At 33.4% G+C, this 15,282-nt stretch overlaps 1 protein-coding gene across 1 annotated transcript; it reads left to right on the forward strand.

The window, feature by feature from the left end:
* Window positions 1-4,417, forward strand: LOC109798461 (serine/threonine-protein kinase D6PKL1). The gene is made up of 3 exons (XM_020358767.3): window positions 1-268; window positions 677-2,557; window positions 3,345-4,417. The coding sequence occupies exons 2-3, from the start codon at window positions 897-899 to the stop codon at window positions 4,177-4,179; spliced, it is 2,496 nt and encodes an 831-aa protein (XP_020214356.1). The 5' UTR covers window positions 1-268; window positions 677-896; the 3' UTR covers window positions 4,180-4,417.
* Window positions 4,418-15,282: the final 10,865 nt, after the last annotated feature.

The following is a 15,282-nucleotide window of genomic DNA, read 5'->3' on the forward strand; positions in this document are numbered from 1 at the left end:
TATAGAAAAAATCCTGGATAATACTTGGGATATATCGAAGCTAACATATACTAAATTTGATTTTGATGAAAAAATAGTAAATTGAATGGATATGGAAGTGGTGACGTGTTGAAATTGAGGGAGGAGGGCCCATTCATGAATCTTCCGTCGTTACGGTTTGCTTTTCTCTTCATTTCAATTTCAATCTCTTTCCTCCACCTTTCTCTCAAACACACCCCAACTCTTTTCCGTCCCACCTTTCTTCTGCCCTTTAAATTTTTTATTTCAGGTAATGTTTCCTCATCTCTAACTTCATCACTCTTTTTGGTTCAAATTTTGTTTCATTTTATTCTCAATTTTCCTGTTGCCGTGGTTGCTAGTTCACTCATACAAAGTTTTTTTTTTTTTTTTAATGGTTTGGGCATTTTTCTGTCCTTTTATTTTCAACCTTGATGTTTATTCTGATCCTAGGAAGTAGGAACTTATTGATTATTATTTTTTGTTTCAATTTTGTTTTTGTATAATTGTAACTCTAGTTCAAATTTATGATAAGTCCACTTGCATCATTTCTTTCATTTGGCCCTGATATGATATCCCCTCGTCACCAAATCAATAAAAATACCCCTTCTCGCTGATCACACTAGGCACAAATCTTGTTTGAAGCCTAAACTGATTTGAAAATTTTCATAACTGCCAGGCCGGGCCAGGTTTGAATGCTTCATTTTCTATTCAATAAAGGGATTCAAGTGAAGAGATCAATTCCTAAGTGAAGTATGATTGAAGGAAGATGTAGAGGATGGGCAGTGTGGTTTGTGTCTTGCATGCTGTTTTCTCTCTATGAATCATCTTTAGAATCAGGTTGACATCAAGTTCCCTGGCTTGTGGGTATATCTCCTCATCAAATTCTTGTAGCAAATATGAATTACTCATTCAGTGCCAATACTTGTGAGATAGTGGAAGCAAGGGAAGAGATCATTTCTGAGTTCAAAATAGATGAAAAGCCTGAGAGTAGTTGTGCCCACAAATCAAGAAAAAAGTATTCTATAGAGAATGATATCAATCGTCTCTTGCAGGCTATTGATATTAATAATTCAGCTAGAGTTCTTAATACACCATGTTCACAGAAGAGTGCTCTTAAAAAACCTATAAAAGCCACTCCATCTCAGGCATCAAGAATTGGTCTCTCGGAACCTGTAAGTTTAAAGCAGGCATTTAGAAGGCTGTGCATCTCACAGGCATCAGAAATGGCTGCATTGAAGCGACTATCAAAATCATCCCCTTCGTCAAGAGTATCAGAGGCTGGAACTATAAAAAACTTGTACACAACGTCACCAGTAGTAGACGAAAGACATGGGGTCTTGGTGGAACTCTCCCTTGTGCCAGAGATATCTAGTAGACCTTCTGATGATAAGTTGGCCAGCAATGAGATTCATGAGATATCAAATTCAAGTGCTCATCATTCTACTCCTTTTGTTAATGCAACAAACCCAAAAACAATGCCAACCAGATTATCACATCGAAGCCAAATTGTCCCTCTTTCATCAGAGATTCAGGGTGAGAAGCTAGTCACGAGGCTTGAAAAACAGGCACTAGCAGACTCATCATCTGCTTCCTGTCCTAGTAATGAAGTGCTGGAGTTGGAGATTAGACTCAAAACGCTCCCTGATTCCTCCAGCAAAGATTCTCTCAGTTCTTCATTGCCAGATAAGGGGGTGGAAGCAAAGTCAATTTCTCCATCCAGTTCTGGAACAGGTAATGGGGTGGATAAAGCCACAAGTAGTAATACATCATTGGCAAAGCCAATAGGGAATGACAAGAACTCTCTTAAGAAGGAAGTGAAGCAAGATTTATGTTCTTCATCGAGCTGCTCAAATCCATGCCCCAGAAAAGTTGGCAATGCTTTGGCTTCCAGCACAAGTAATTTGAACAACGTGAATAACAATTCTGATTCAAAGAATGAAATGAAGGTAAACGAGAAACTGTCCTTCAACCATTCAAACCATAGCATTGATGTTTACTCAGGTAATGTCAGGAAGGATTCAAGCAAACCTGGTTTCTGTTTGGCTAGCAATAAGAGAACTAGGTTTCCAGTAACAAAATTTGATGAGAAAACAATATCAAATGTAAAGAGTGAGTTCTCACAAAGTTCAAAAAGTAGCATTGGTGATTACCGTTGTAGTGGGCACAGACCTCACATGTCAAAACACACAAGATGGGAAGCAGTTCGTGTTATTATGCAGCATCATGGTAATTTAAGTGCAAGGAACTTCAAGCTGCTCAAGAGGCTTGGTCGTGGGGACATTGGAACTGTTTATCTTGCCCAACTGATTGGTACCAACAGCCTTTTTGCACTAAAAGTGGTGGAGAATGACTTTGTGGTAAACCAGAAGAAAATGCTCAGGGCCCAAACTGAAAGAGAGATTCTGCAGATGCTGGATCATCCGTTTCTTCCTACACTATATGCCCATATTGCAACGGATAAGCTCTCTTGCTTGGTTATGGAGTATTGTCCAGGTGGAGATCTACATGTGCTACGCCAGAGGCAACCATCTAAGAGTTTTTCAGAACAAGCTACCAGGTAAGACTCCTCCACTCTTTCTTCTTCATAAGTAGTTTGATCTCCTTTTCTCTTTTATTTGACTAAAACCTTGTCCAATGGCTCTTTTCATTTCGTTTGTTTAAGTTGCCTCGCGAAAATCTCTGCTTATCTCTGGTTGGTGCTTTATTCACCAAGCAAAAACCCTGACGTGTAGTGTAGGTAATATTAATTAATGAAAATTGTTGAACGCACACACATAAGTAGTATCTACTATCTGGTTTTAGTAGGATGATTTAGTGTTAAAGTGGAATGACATACATAGTCATCAACAAGGAGAAATAAGTCACATGAAGATGTTTAAAATTAGATTTTCATGGTCATGCACCGACAGTTTTGCACCATCAACCAATCAGATATAATATAACTATTGGTGTGGCTATATACTTATTTATTATAAAAGTCAATAATTTATCATAAATAGTGATTTGTAATTGGATGATAGTATGAAATTATTTTACACAGTGAGTGCATCATCACCTGTTTTCTCTTAAAATTATTGTTATTAAGCTGCATCTTGCCAAGATGCTATGATAGGCACGCTGTTGACAGAAAATTGACTCCCGTTGAGTTTACAAGGTATAATTTAAACATCCGTAGATGCTCTTTAAATGTGGTACTTAGTTGTTTGTTCAAGTGCAGTGTTTTTCTTGCTTCCCGCATGAAAAAATGGTATCATTGTCAAGTGGAGACAACTTTCTCACATTCTGCCACACGTGATGTTGTCATAACTACTATTCCACACATTTTCTGGACTTAATTCATGCAGGTTTTATGTTGCTGAAGTTCTCCTTGCCCTGGAGTATTTGCACATGCTAGGAGTTGTATATAGAGACCTCAAGCCAGAAAATATTCTGGTGCGAGAAGATGGCCACATCATGCTTACTGATTTTGACCTATCACTCAGATGTTGTGTCAATCCAATGTTGGTCAAGTCATCCTCACCAAATGTGAATCCAACAATGACGTCCAGTTCCTGTTCTGAGGCAAACTGCATGCACCCTTTCTGTCTCCAACCAGATTGGCATGTCTCCTGTACTCCTATTCTACTATCAGGTGGAGCAAAATCTCAAAAAGTTAAGGCTGAAATAGGTGGTCAGGTTGGTCCACTGCCACAGCTTGTAGTGGAGCCTACCAATGCTCGATCAAACTCGTTTGTTGGAACCTGTGAATATCTTGCTCCGGAAATCATAAAAGGTGAGGGTCATGGGAATGCTGTAGATTGGTGGACTTTAGGTATATTATTGTTTGAGCTTTTATATGGTAAAACTCCCTTTAAGGGCCATGCAAATGAAGATACATTAACCAATGTTGTGTCAAAGAGCCTTAAGTTCCCAGATAGTCCTATAGTGAGTTTTGGAGCAAGAGATTTGATGAGGCTATTGTTGATAAAAGATCCTGAAAGTCGATTAGGTTCTGTAAAAGGTGCTGCTGAAATAAGGCAGCATTCCTTCTTTGAAGGCCTCAACTGGGCTCTTATACGCTGTGCACCACCACCCGAGCTCCCCAAATTTCGTGATTTTGGAACTAGTCTTCAATCTATGGACAAAAAAGCCAACCATTTAGAGGCTACACAAGATTGTCAAGAGTTTGACCTGTTTTAGTTACTTAGATTACATGGGGTAGGGGATTGACTTGGTTTCAGAATATGTTGTCATCCATGTAACACTTGGGGCATGAATGTAACTCTCATACCCTGACTTACAGATAAATAAATGTTTATACTGGACTAGAAGTTGTAAATCCATGATTGGTTTGCCTGCTGCCCATTTCGATCTTTAATTGCTTGATATTATTAACGGGATACTTCTCTTATGTTGTGTCTCCTCTTTTGTTTGCCTACATGGTTATGAAGCCTTCAAACACTGCCATTTTTATATATTTATTTATTCATTTACAGTCTATTTTGTTTATTTAAACTTTGCTATATGCATTCACAGTTATGTCATGATTTGTTTAATATTAGAGCAAAAGCAATTAAATTTTTCTATAATCATTCACATCTTTGTTTGACAATGAGCAATTGAATCATTGGGTATAAACATATTCCATTTAAATGTTGTTGATAGCAAATAGTTGGTTGTATTAACTACATTCAACTATAAAATCATTTCATTTGAATTGAATTAAACTATAAGATAGTTAAGAAAAATTAAATTAAACTATTTTCTAATTTATTAAATTATAGTTTGAATTATATTATAATTTAAACTAAATTAAACTTTTCTATAGTCATTCATAATTACGCATTGAACAAATGAATTAATGAGTATAAATGTATTTCATTTTAACTATCGTTGATATTTAATAGTCTTAAATATACGATTGTATTAACTACATTAAGTAGTTTATTTGAATTGAACTAAAGTATAAAATAGTTCAAAAACATTAAACTAAACTATTTTCTAATTTAGTAAATTAGTTCTAATAGTTTGAACTATATTATGATTTAAATTAAACTAAAATATTTTTTATTATAAATTTAACTAAACTACATTATAAAAAAATATTTTAAATTAATTCTTATTATCAAACTTATACTAATAAACTAAATTGTGTCCAACACATATTAATTTGGAAAAATTAAATCTTTCAAGTGGTAAATTAACCAAAATCGTTTATCAGAAATCACTTACAAAAAATTAAGATAAAATAGTTCAATCACATAATAATTATGGAACCACTAATTGATGTTCCATCTACTTGAATTATATTTTGTATTGAATTAAACTATTTTTTACTTTAAATCAAACTTTTTCTTATAATTTGAACTTAACGAAAACAATTTTTGTAGTAATTTATTTTTTAAAACCAAATTAAGTTCAATTTAGTTTTTATAAAAAAAAATAGTTGAGCACTTTTTTATAATTTAGTTTAATTTAGTTTTCTAGTAGTTTAATTTAAAATAATTTTTGAACAGCCTTATCATCTAGTGAAGAATTTGTTTTAACTTAATCAATTCTCTCGAGTTTGAGTTATGTAAATATGTTGTTGTGTTAAATATTTAGAGAGAAAAACATGTGATCCATGAAAAATGTCATTTATTTTTTCTTTACATTTAACTAAAAACAATAAAAACGAATCATACATAGATAAGACAAATTAAAACCAAAAAACATGATTTAAAATTACTATAAAAATTTTCTTAAGTGTTAAATAATTTTATTTATAATTAATGTGTTTTAAAAACAAAGTTTAACTTTAATACATTATTGATACAATTAGATCAATTACAAATTTTCGTAAATATAATTTATCAAATAATTATTAAAAGATAATATTTTACTTATTCATGTTAATATATAATTGGATAAAAATATTTAAAAAATATATTTAAAATATATAATTTTATTTATAATAAAAATCATTACTTTTGCATATTAAATACAATGACTATGTAAAAATCATTATAACAAGTTTTTTTTTTTTTTTATAACTGTAGTACACTAAACTATATTTTATAGTAGTTCAATTTTTTATAGTTTAGTTTAATTTTAAAATAGTTTAGTTCAAAATAGTTTATAAGCACTCCCTCATTACAAAGACATGATGACAGGGAGAAAGTGTAGGGAGAGAAAGGTGAAATTAAAAGAAAGTAATAAATATGTCAATGATATTATGGAACGGTGCATAATTTAGAAATTAAAAGTAATACTATTGTAACAATTAAACGCAAAAGAAAAAGTGAGCACCAACTATACAATGGGCACAAGCAAAATAAGTAATTAAGTACCAGTTTGACTTGAAGGTGGTGTGACTCAGTGCATGTTTGGTTTTAAGATTTAAAAGCTCAAACCATACTTTGAGTAAAAGTTATTTTCTTGTCACCTTTTGCTCAAACCATGACATGTAGATTTCAAACTGAAAACCACACCCATCGCTAGTTGTCCACAGAGTTGCTTTGAATTACAAATAAGTGAAATAACGTGTTTTTGTTCTTTAATATTTTTTTAACATTCTATTATTAGCTGAAATAGGAAATTTCATGCATGCCAACAACTAGGAGTGAGTTCAAGATATTTAGAGGAGTCAAACAAAAGATAACATCGAATTGAAAAGAGTGTTGGATATCTATAAGTATATATATAAATTATAAAATACATTTGATAAAAAAAATCCCAAAATGAATTAATAATATGAACATATTTTATGGACATATGAGAGAGATATATGATGAGATCAATGTTTTATTATATATAGTAGTTTGCAACAATCAATTAAATATTTTTTAATTTATGTGCATGCAACATAAACTAGTTTGTATCGAAGTGAAAAAGAAGAGCCACGGGAAGTATGAAGAAGAGAAGAAATCAAAGGGGGTGTTTCGATGAGAAAAGAAATGGAGGTACAGGTTGGTGGAGAATGGAGATCTAGAGAAGAAGAGAGTGGGTCAGAAGAAAAGGATAAAATAATTTTTTAATTAAAATAAAAAGTTTGGGGTGTGAGAATAGAGAAAAATGGGGGTGGAGGTAAGAATAACATGACCCAAAACATGATCAACCGGTTGAGATGCTTCAAACGCAGTCCAAATCAACCCACTAATAATGGAAAATTTATGGGCCAGTACCCAAAAGATTTGGGCTGCAGTGTGCCTGAAAATGTGGGGCTATAGGGACCGAATGTCCTCTCTATGGCACCAATATGTGAGTCTAGTACGTGATATCAATATTCTCATCTCACCGTGTGTGGCATGCAGGACTCGATCTACTAATATTGTAGAAAAATCCCTTGTCTCGTTTCTAGCTTTTTTATTTCTTCTCTATTTGTTAATTTACAAATCTAGATAGGTCATATTTGTGAAACTCAAACACTATCGTCGACACTTAATTATAATACGTGAGATTCTTCAATCTTATTACAATTTCAAGAGAAATTTATTTTGATAACATACATAAATATAGAACTGCGCAACTATATATCTTTATCAGAAAAATGAAATTGTTGACTGACTAACTTTACGTCAATGATATAAAAGCGTGTCAACATGAATAGAAATAAGTTTAAAATTTTAATTAATAATTATTGTTAATTACAAGATCGATGCATGTCCGTAGATGTTTGGAAGTGGCTCCATTGGTAGGGGCGAAAAACACATGCAAACACTCTAGTGGCCACTGGCCAGTAAGTTTGTTAATTTAGAGTAATAATATCTGGTATATATGAAAGAATAATACGTGTCTCAAGTATAGTAGACATTGTGTAATTTACACGCCTATTATCAGAATCAGGGGGAAAAAGTCCATAATATATATATAGGAGTAGGTGATTTCAGAATAGAGCTATTATCAAGGTTTAATTGGGTGGTTGAGTTGCAAGATTTAAGTATGGAATGGTAGAGTTGTATGTGTCCTATGTCTTGAGAGTTGAGAGTTGAGACTATAAAATGGAGAGGAATAGGGGTGTATGATATTGATATAATATAGGATTGAGTTGTGAAGGAGTGTTTGGTACTCTGCAAATTGGAGACAGAAAAGAAAAGGAGTTGATGTGTGCTGCGCTGTAATTGGTTGGTTGGGTGTACTCTTTGCTTTCTCTTTCTCTTTCTCTGCTCACTCAGTCCTAAAGTTGGAGACAGCTAGCTAGCTAGCTACGCCTACCCCACCTGGCAGTGCCAGATCATATAAACACAAACACAAATCCTCTTCTTTACTTATATCACCACTTTGCCACTCCATCCCTTCATTTCCAATAACGTAAGGAAACTTTCATATTATGTAGAAAATCCACCAACCATCCTCGAGAAACTCAAATATAAGTATATGCAGCGACATGGTGAGTTAGTTTATATCCTAAGTCATGTATGTAGTAACCCAATTTTTTCTGCGAAATATCAATTTTTGTTTAAAAAAATAGCAAAAAAGATATATTTAAAAAAGAATAAAAAAGATAAAAATATAGAAGTCAAATGTAACACCTCATTTTTTATATTTTTATAGAGGGTAATTTAGTAATTTTCATATGATTAAGTAGTCCGGAACGAGCCGTTTCAACCTTCCAAAACTGGAACGGGCCGTTCCAACCTTCCAAAAACAACTATAAATTCTAGCCCGGAAACGGGCCGTTCCCAAACTGGAACGGGCCGTTCCAACCTTCCAAAAAGATCTAAAATTTCTAGCCCAGAATGGGCCGTTCCCAAACTGGAATGGGCCGTTCCAACCTTCCAAAAAGATATAAAATTTCTAGCCCGGAACGGGCCGTTCCCAAACTGGAATGGGCCATTCCAACCTTCCAAAAAGACTTATAAATTCCAGCCCAGAACGGGCTGTTCATAAAAACTGGAACGGGTCGTTCCAACCTTCAAAAAAGACCTATAATTTTTAGCCCAGAACGGGCCATTCCCAAACGACCAAAATACCTATAAATTCTATCTCAGAACGGGTCGTTCCGAAACTGGAACAGGCCGTTCTGAAAATGGCCGTTGTGAGTAAAATTGCATCCCCGGAACAGGCCGTTCCGGATTCAGAACGGGCCGTTCCGGTCCCTCCTGAAAGTCTATAAATAGTGGCCCTTCCCCTTCCCAAAAGACACCAATACACATACATCTCCACCTTGGACCAGAGGATACCCAGAGGAAGAGACCAACAAGTTACCACTTCTTAAGCGAAGAATAGTGAGTATATCGAACTCACTTTTTATTTATTTATTTATTTTTATTTTATTTTTTTATTAGTAATATCTGTTATTTTAAAAAGTTTATTTATCATCTTAAAGTCTTATTTAAATTCAAAATGTGATTAAATATCAAAATATAGTGTTACAATATTTAATATAAATATTTAAAATTATTGTATTAAAAATTTTATTTGAAGGAATGGTTAATTAGATGTGACATTTTTTTAACCTTTGAATTTAAAATACAAGTTGTGACAGCTTATCTTTAAATTTTTTCTCCAAAAACAAAAATGTCCAATCAATAAATTTTTTAACATCATAACATCTCTAGTAATAACTATAATTAAAATTTTATTGAATTGACTTTGGTGTACACCTTAGTCAATTTTATATTTTTAGGGTGAATGAGCTGAGACAGTTCAAGAATCCTATATTTAACAAAAATAAAATTTAATTAAAAAATATCAACACACAAATATTTTCTATCAAAGAACTATGTGACTCTGATTTTTCATTATACATGAAGATACGTAGGAGCAAGAACTAAATCTTGTCGAGCCAAAAAATAAAAAGTATATTATTTTCCTTTTTATATAACAATAATAAGTTTAACCCTTTTTCAATGCATAATTTAAATTAGTTAGATAAAATATATTTGATTATTTTAGTGAGATAAATATTTTTATAAATTATAAATAATTAGTTTAATTAATTAAAAATAATCGTCTTAGGACGAACGTTGTGAGGTGCTAATACCTTCCTCACACGTAATCGACTCCCGAACTCAAAAATTTGGTTTTCGTAGACTATTTTCTACTTTATGGTTTTTCCAATATTTTCCGTAAAAAATAACATTGGTGGCGACTCCTCTTTTTCAATTTATTTTTTGCCGTCTCGTCGCGACCGAGGTTGCTACAGATGGCGACTCCACTGGGGATATTTTTGAGAGTCAAGCCTATAATAATTAGTTAAACTAATTAATAATTTTTTAAAAATGTTTATCTCACTTTTATTTATTTATTTTTATTTATGTCCCTTATTTATTGTTTGTCTTATTTGCATGAATTATATAAATATATGTTTTGTAATTTATTGTTTGTCTTATTTATTGTTTATGTCACTTTTAGAATTTTATTTTTTTATATCATATGTGCTATGTTTTGTAGATTGGATAGTATAGGGTTGCTCCCTTCACACACTTCACCTGCACAATTTCACACACGTTTATGAGTGGGGTCCTATGCCCAGACTTGAGTGCCACTTAGGATAGTAAGAGGTTGAGTAGTAGTAACCTTCTTGATGAACATCTTGTTTGGTTATTATGAAGGCCTCACCTGGAGTTTGATCCTTTCAAGAGTATTATCATCTCTAATAGTTTACCTATTATTGTGACTAATATCCTAAAAAGAGTTATTGGCTCTAGGAACCTGTTTTAGAATTATAGTCCCACCCTTTTGAGAGGAACACATGTTAGTAGTCCATAGAGTCTTCAACTTAAGGATGCCCTTATTAAGTATCACACGAGCAAATTCTACCTCTACGTTCGAATGACGCAAAAAAAAAAATTTATTCCATTTCGTAATGCACATCATACATTTATCTTTTAACTTTTATCATATCTCACGCTCCTTCAATATAACACTCATCACAAAAAAACTATTCATGCATGCATGCATTCATCTACATTTCATAATTCATTCATGATATGCATTTTACATCTTTGTATAAAAAATAATACTCTATGAAATCATTCATACAACTTTAAAATATTGCAATTGTCATGTTTCTTAAAGAAAATGAATAAAGTTCTCTCTTACATAATTCAAAGTAAGATCATTATTTCATTTGAGCATTTAGTTTAAAATGTATCTCATAACATTCTATATTTTCATAATTTTTTATGACATTCACGCATAAGCATTATTTAGATTAAGTAATCATGTCAGGTATATTCATTAGGCATATTCATCGTCTTTTCTTGTCATTCTCCACAATTGCATTCATTCTCACTTTATCATCGCGAATCAAATGCATTTGTTTCTCTAAAATAAAAAATAATAATAATAAAAACAACAAAAAAAACATTTTTTTTTTCATTTCAAATTCTTCATTCCAACATTTTTCTTTTATACATGCATTCATAGTAAAATAAAGGTCTAATTGATTGTTCATTCATGTCATTAAAAAAGATATATAATTTGATTATTTTCTTTTAAAGAAGATGCCAAGCAACAAATTTATGCAATGTCTCAAAAGAAAAAGAAAAAAAAACAAGAAACAAAGAAAAGTGAGGAATAAAGTGAAATTATTGTTCTCACTTACATTTAATTCTCAATCAAGAAGATGAGCTCTTTGACAAATTAACTTGTCAATTGACATGGTTTTAAAACCATTGTTAACCTTTTGAAGTACTTATTTCATTAACTTGCATAACAAGTTGTGTTGTTATCTTCATTGTCATAAATTGTCTTTGTCCCATTACATCTCATAGTTTCCTCATTATTCTTCCAAAAATAAAGAGTTTTTCCTCATAAAAAGTCAAATCTGTTGGATGATTCTCAATTAGAAAGTTTGGTAATAGAAATTTGAAGATTTCTTATCGGGGCAAATTTATCATTTTTATGAGTATTTGTCCCACCAACTACCACATTTAATGGACATTCAATGGAGACAAGTCTTATGAGCAAAAAAAAAAGTGAAAAAAATGTAAAGTCCGTTAGACTGAAAACCCAAAAGAGCAGTCTAAGCAAAAGTTAGGGCAAAAAAAAAAAAAAAGTAACATGGAGTCGATTAAGTTTTGTCTTAGGATTAACCTTTCAAAAATAAGCAATCGAGATTTGAAATGATGTATGATCATGTTTCTCTGTCTCCAAATATATATATCACTTGCCACCCAAATTTGAGCCTAAAAGTGAAAATTTTCTTCAGTTACCTCAAACAAGGCTCACCCTCAAAACAGAGGCAACACAGTATTCATATTTAATTCAGCTTGTTCATGATACCATCTAAACAATGAGAAAGGAAAAGAAGAGAAATGAACCAAATGGGAATCGTTTCATCCTCGTAGCTATTATTGACTACTTCACTAAATGGGTCGAAGCAGCTTCTTATGCCAGCGTGACAAGAAATGTGGTAGTCAGATTCATCAAAAGAGATCTAATTTGTCGATATGGTCTACCGAGCCACATCATTATTGACAATGGAACCAACCTGGACAAGATGATGAAAGAGTTGTGTGATAATTTCAAAATTTAACACCATAATTCTTCACCATATCGCCCTAAGATGAATGAGGCAATAGAAGCGGCAAATAAGAATATAAAGAAGATTATTTAGAAGATGGTGGTCACCTATAAGGATTGACACAAAATGCTTTTCTTCGCTCTACATGGATATCACATTTTTGTTCGCACCTCTACTAGGGCAACTCCGTATTCTCTGGTTTATGGTATGGAAGTAGTCATTCCCATTGAGGTTGAGATACCTTCTCTAAGAGTATTGGCCGAAACCAAACTTGAGGAAGCATAATGGGTTCAGGCTCTCTATGATCAGTTGAACCTAATTGAAGAGAAGAGATTGAATGCCTTGTGTCATGGTCAATTATATCAGAAAAGGATCAAGAGAGCTTTTGCCGAAAAGGTCCGCCCACAAGAGTTTCAAGAAAGAGATTTGGTATTGAAGAAGATCTTACCACCTCAAAAAGATCATAGAGGGAAGTGGACGGGAAGATCTATTGAGCCCAATAAACTCTGATGCAGCCAAGAAATTCTATGCAAAATAATAAAAAGCTCGCTAGGCTGAAAACCTGAAATGGCAGCTTAGGCAAAATTTAGAGCAACCTGCTAGGCTGAAAACTTGAAAAGAGCAGTCTAGGCAAAAGTTAAGGTCTAAAAATAAAAATGAAAACAAATAGAAGAAATAAGAGCTCGCTAGGCTGAAAACCTCAAAAAGACGGCCTAGGCAAAAGTTAGAGCAATCTGGTAGGTTTCGCAATCTCTCCACTTGGCAAGCGGACCAAGTTTCGATGTAGTATTTAAGTATCGTCCTCAAGGATTTGAGAATTTAGTAATTCTTACTCTAATGATTAATATAGAGATGTTGATATGATTGGAAGTGAGCTAATGTGAGGCAAAATTAAAACGGTAATGTAAAAGTTATAAGAACAATTATATGAAACAAGGATTGGACCCTAGAGCACTTGCTAACTCCTAAATTTCCTTAAAATAAATATGATTTCATCTTCATGACTTCCACGTTCATTTAGTAATTCAACAAGATCCCTCAAAATTGAATCCTAAAGTAATTAATCTAAAACATGATTCCTCTATGTTTTATGATTAACACTTTGCATTAAGAGCAATGACTTGAACAAGGTGACTAAACAAATCAAGTCTATTCCTAGAGCAAGAGATGTTTAGGTGCAAGATTCAGTTCGGGTTTTCAAAAACGTTTTCCAACCGGATTCAAAAACCAAAAATCATACAACGGGTGATCAAGCCGATATAAGCATTAAGAGAAGAATCAAACACAAGTAATGAAAATGAAATGCATATATATATTTAAGAAGAAGAAGAGTTAGTAGTTACATCTAGACCAATCCTCAAAGATTTAGTCCCTCATGGCCATTTACAAGATCAAAGGAGTGGAAGAAGAAATTACAAAGGAAGAGATGAAGAAAAGGAGTTGATCCTCGTTCCCAAGTGATCCAGCCTCCAAATCTTCGTTCCCACTCTGTTCTTTCTTCCTCCTGTGCTCCCAGCTCTTGTTTTTCTCTTTGTTTTCGTCTCTCTTCTCTTTTCTCTCTCCCCTGCCCTTTTATAATTGCTAGAATTAAAACAGAGTAGGTAGGAAAGAGAAGAATCCGCTCAGCGCCTTGAAACGGCTGAGCGGTTTGAAGAATTCTTCACCATGAAGTAATCTGAATGGCTGAGCCATTCAAATCCGCTGAGCGCCTGAGAGATTCTTCATTGTTAAGCAAGCACAAGGGGCTGGGCGCTTCATATCCGCTCAGCGCCTAGGAGGCAGAGAGCACTCCTTCTTCCAGGGCCAAATCCGCTCAGCGCCTTATAGTGGCTGAGCGCCTCTCTTTTGCTGCATTTGTTGAGCTCTCTGGCTTGAAGGCGCTCAGCCGTTTCAAGGCGCTCAGCCGTTTGCCTCCAGATTTCAAAACCTACAAAATAACACCAAATTGGATCAAAGGCTTCCTATTCCCTGTACTAACATTAATCAAAAGCACCTCTTTGATTCTAAGTATATATAGATCAAAATAATATCAATATGTACACAAAATGTGCTAGATAAGTGTCTCAAGTGAGTATTAAATCAAACTAATTAGACACTTATCAGTTGCAAACTCCAAAAGAAAAACCTAGGCAAAAATCGAATAAAGCATTGAAGCCAACACTATAGCAAAAATCATTGTTTCAAATAACCTTCAAACACACATTTGGGCCTTTGTATCATTTCTTTCATATTCATCTCACCGACCAGTGTTACAACCCGATAAAGTCCATACAGATAAAAAATTGGTTGCTTTTTTAAGTTTAGTTTTAAGACAAAACAATTGAACTCATCGATCATTGTTAACACGATTGCTCCAAAAAAAATACAAATGCTCGTAAGACTTGCACATCTATCACATCATGAAGAGAAACAAACATCCAGTGCAAAATATTCTATTCATCAATGTTCATTGATTACCATGCTCAATAATTATGAGAATCATTCAAAATGATAGATTGGGAACAAATAACAAGTTATGTCTTCCTTTGATTCCCCCTTATCCAATTAAATGAGACATTTGTTTTATGTCTCATTCCTGCATCAATTCATACATCAATATTATTTCCTTGAATCAGAAAACAAAGCAATCACATTCATCATTGTCTCCTACTCTACCCCTGCCTCTCAAGACTAAATTGGAACAACCATTTCACACTGAGGAAAAAGATCTCATTATCATTTCATCACCTTAGCCTTTGATTGGAATAATTGTCTAATCCAACTTTGTTCCCTATTTCTTCATAAATTGGGGCAACTCAAAGTACTCTTTTTATACTGGGACAAGTTCTCAACTATCATCACATTTTCATTCC

Source organism: Cajanus cajan, chromosome 8 (genome assembly GCF_000230855.2).
Source record: "Cajanus cajan strain Asha chromosome 8, NIPB_CcT2T_4, whole genome shotgun sequence".
NCBI lineage: Eukaryota > Viridiplantae > Streptophyta > Magnoliopsida > Fabales > Fabaceae > Cajanus > Cajanus cajan.

Bases quoted from the DNA above. Each gene is read 5' to 3' on its own strand.
- LOC109798461 (XM_020358767.3), top strand. From the start codon at position 897: ATGAATTACTCATTCAGTGCCAATACTTGTGAGATAGTGGAAGCAAGG. The intron at 2,558-3,344 runs GTAAGACTCCTC...TAATTCATGCAG, and splicing joins TTTTCAGAACAAGCTACCAG to GTTTTATGTTGCTGAAGTTC.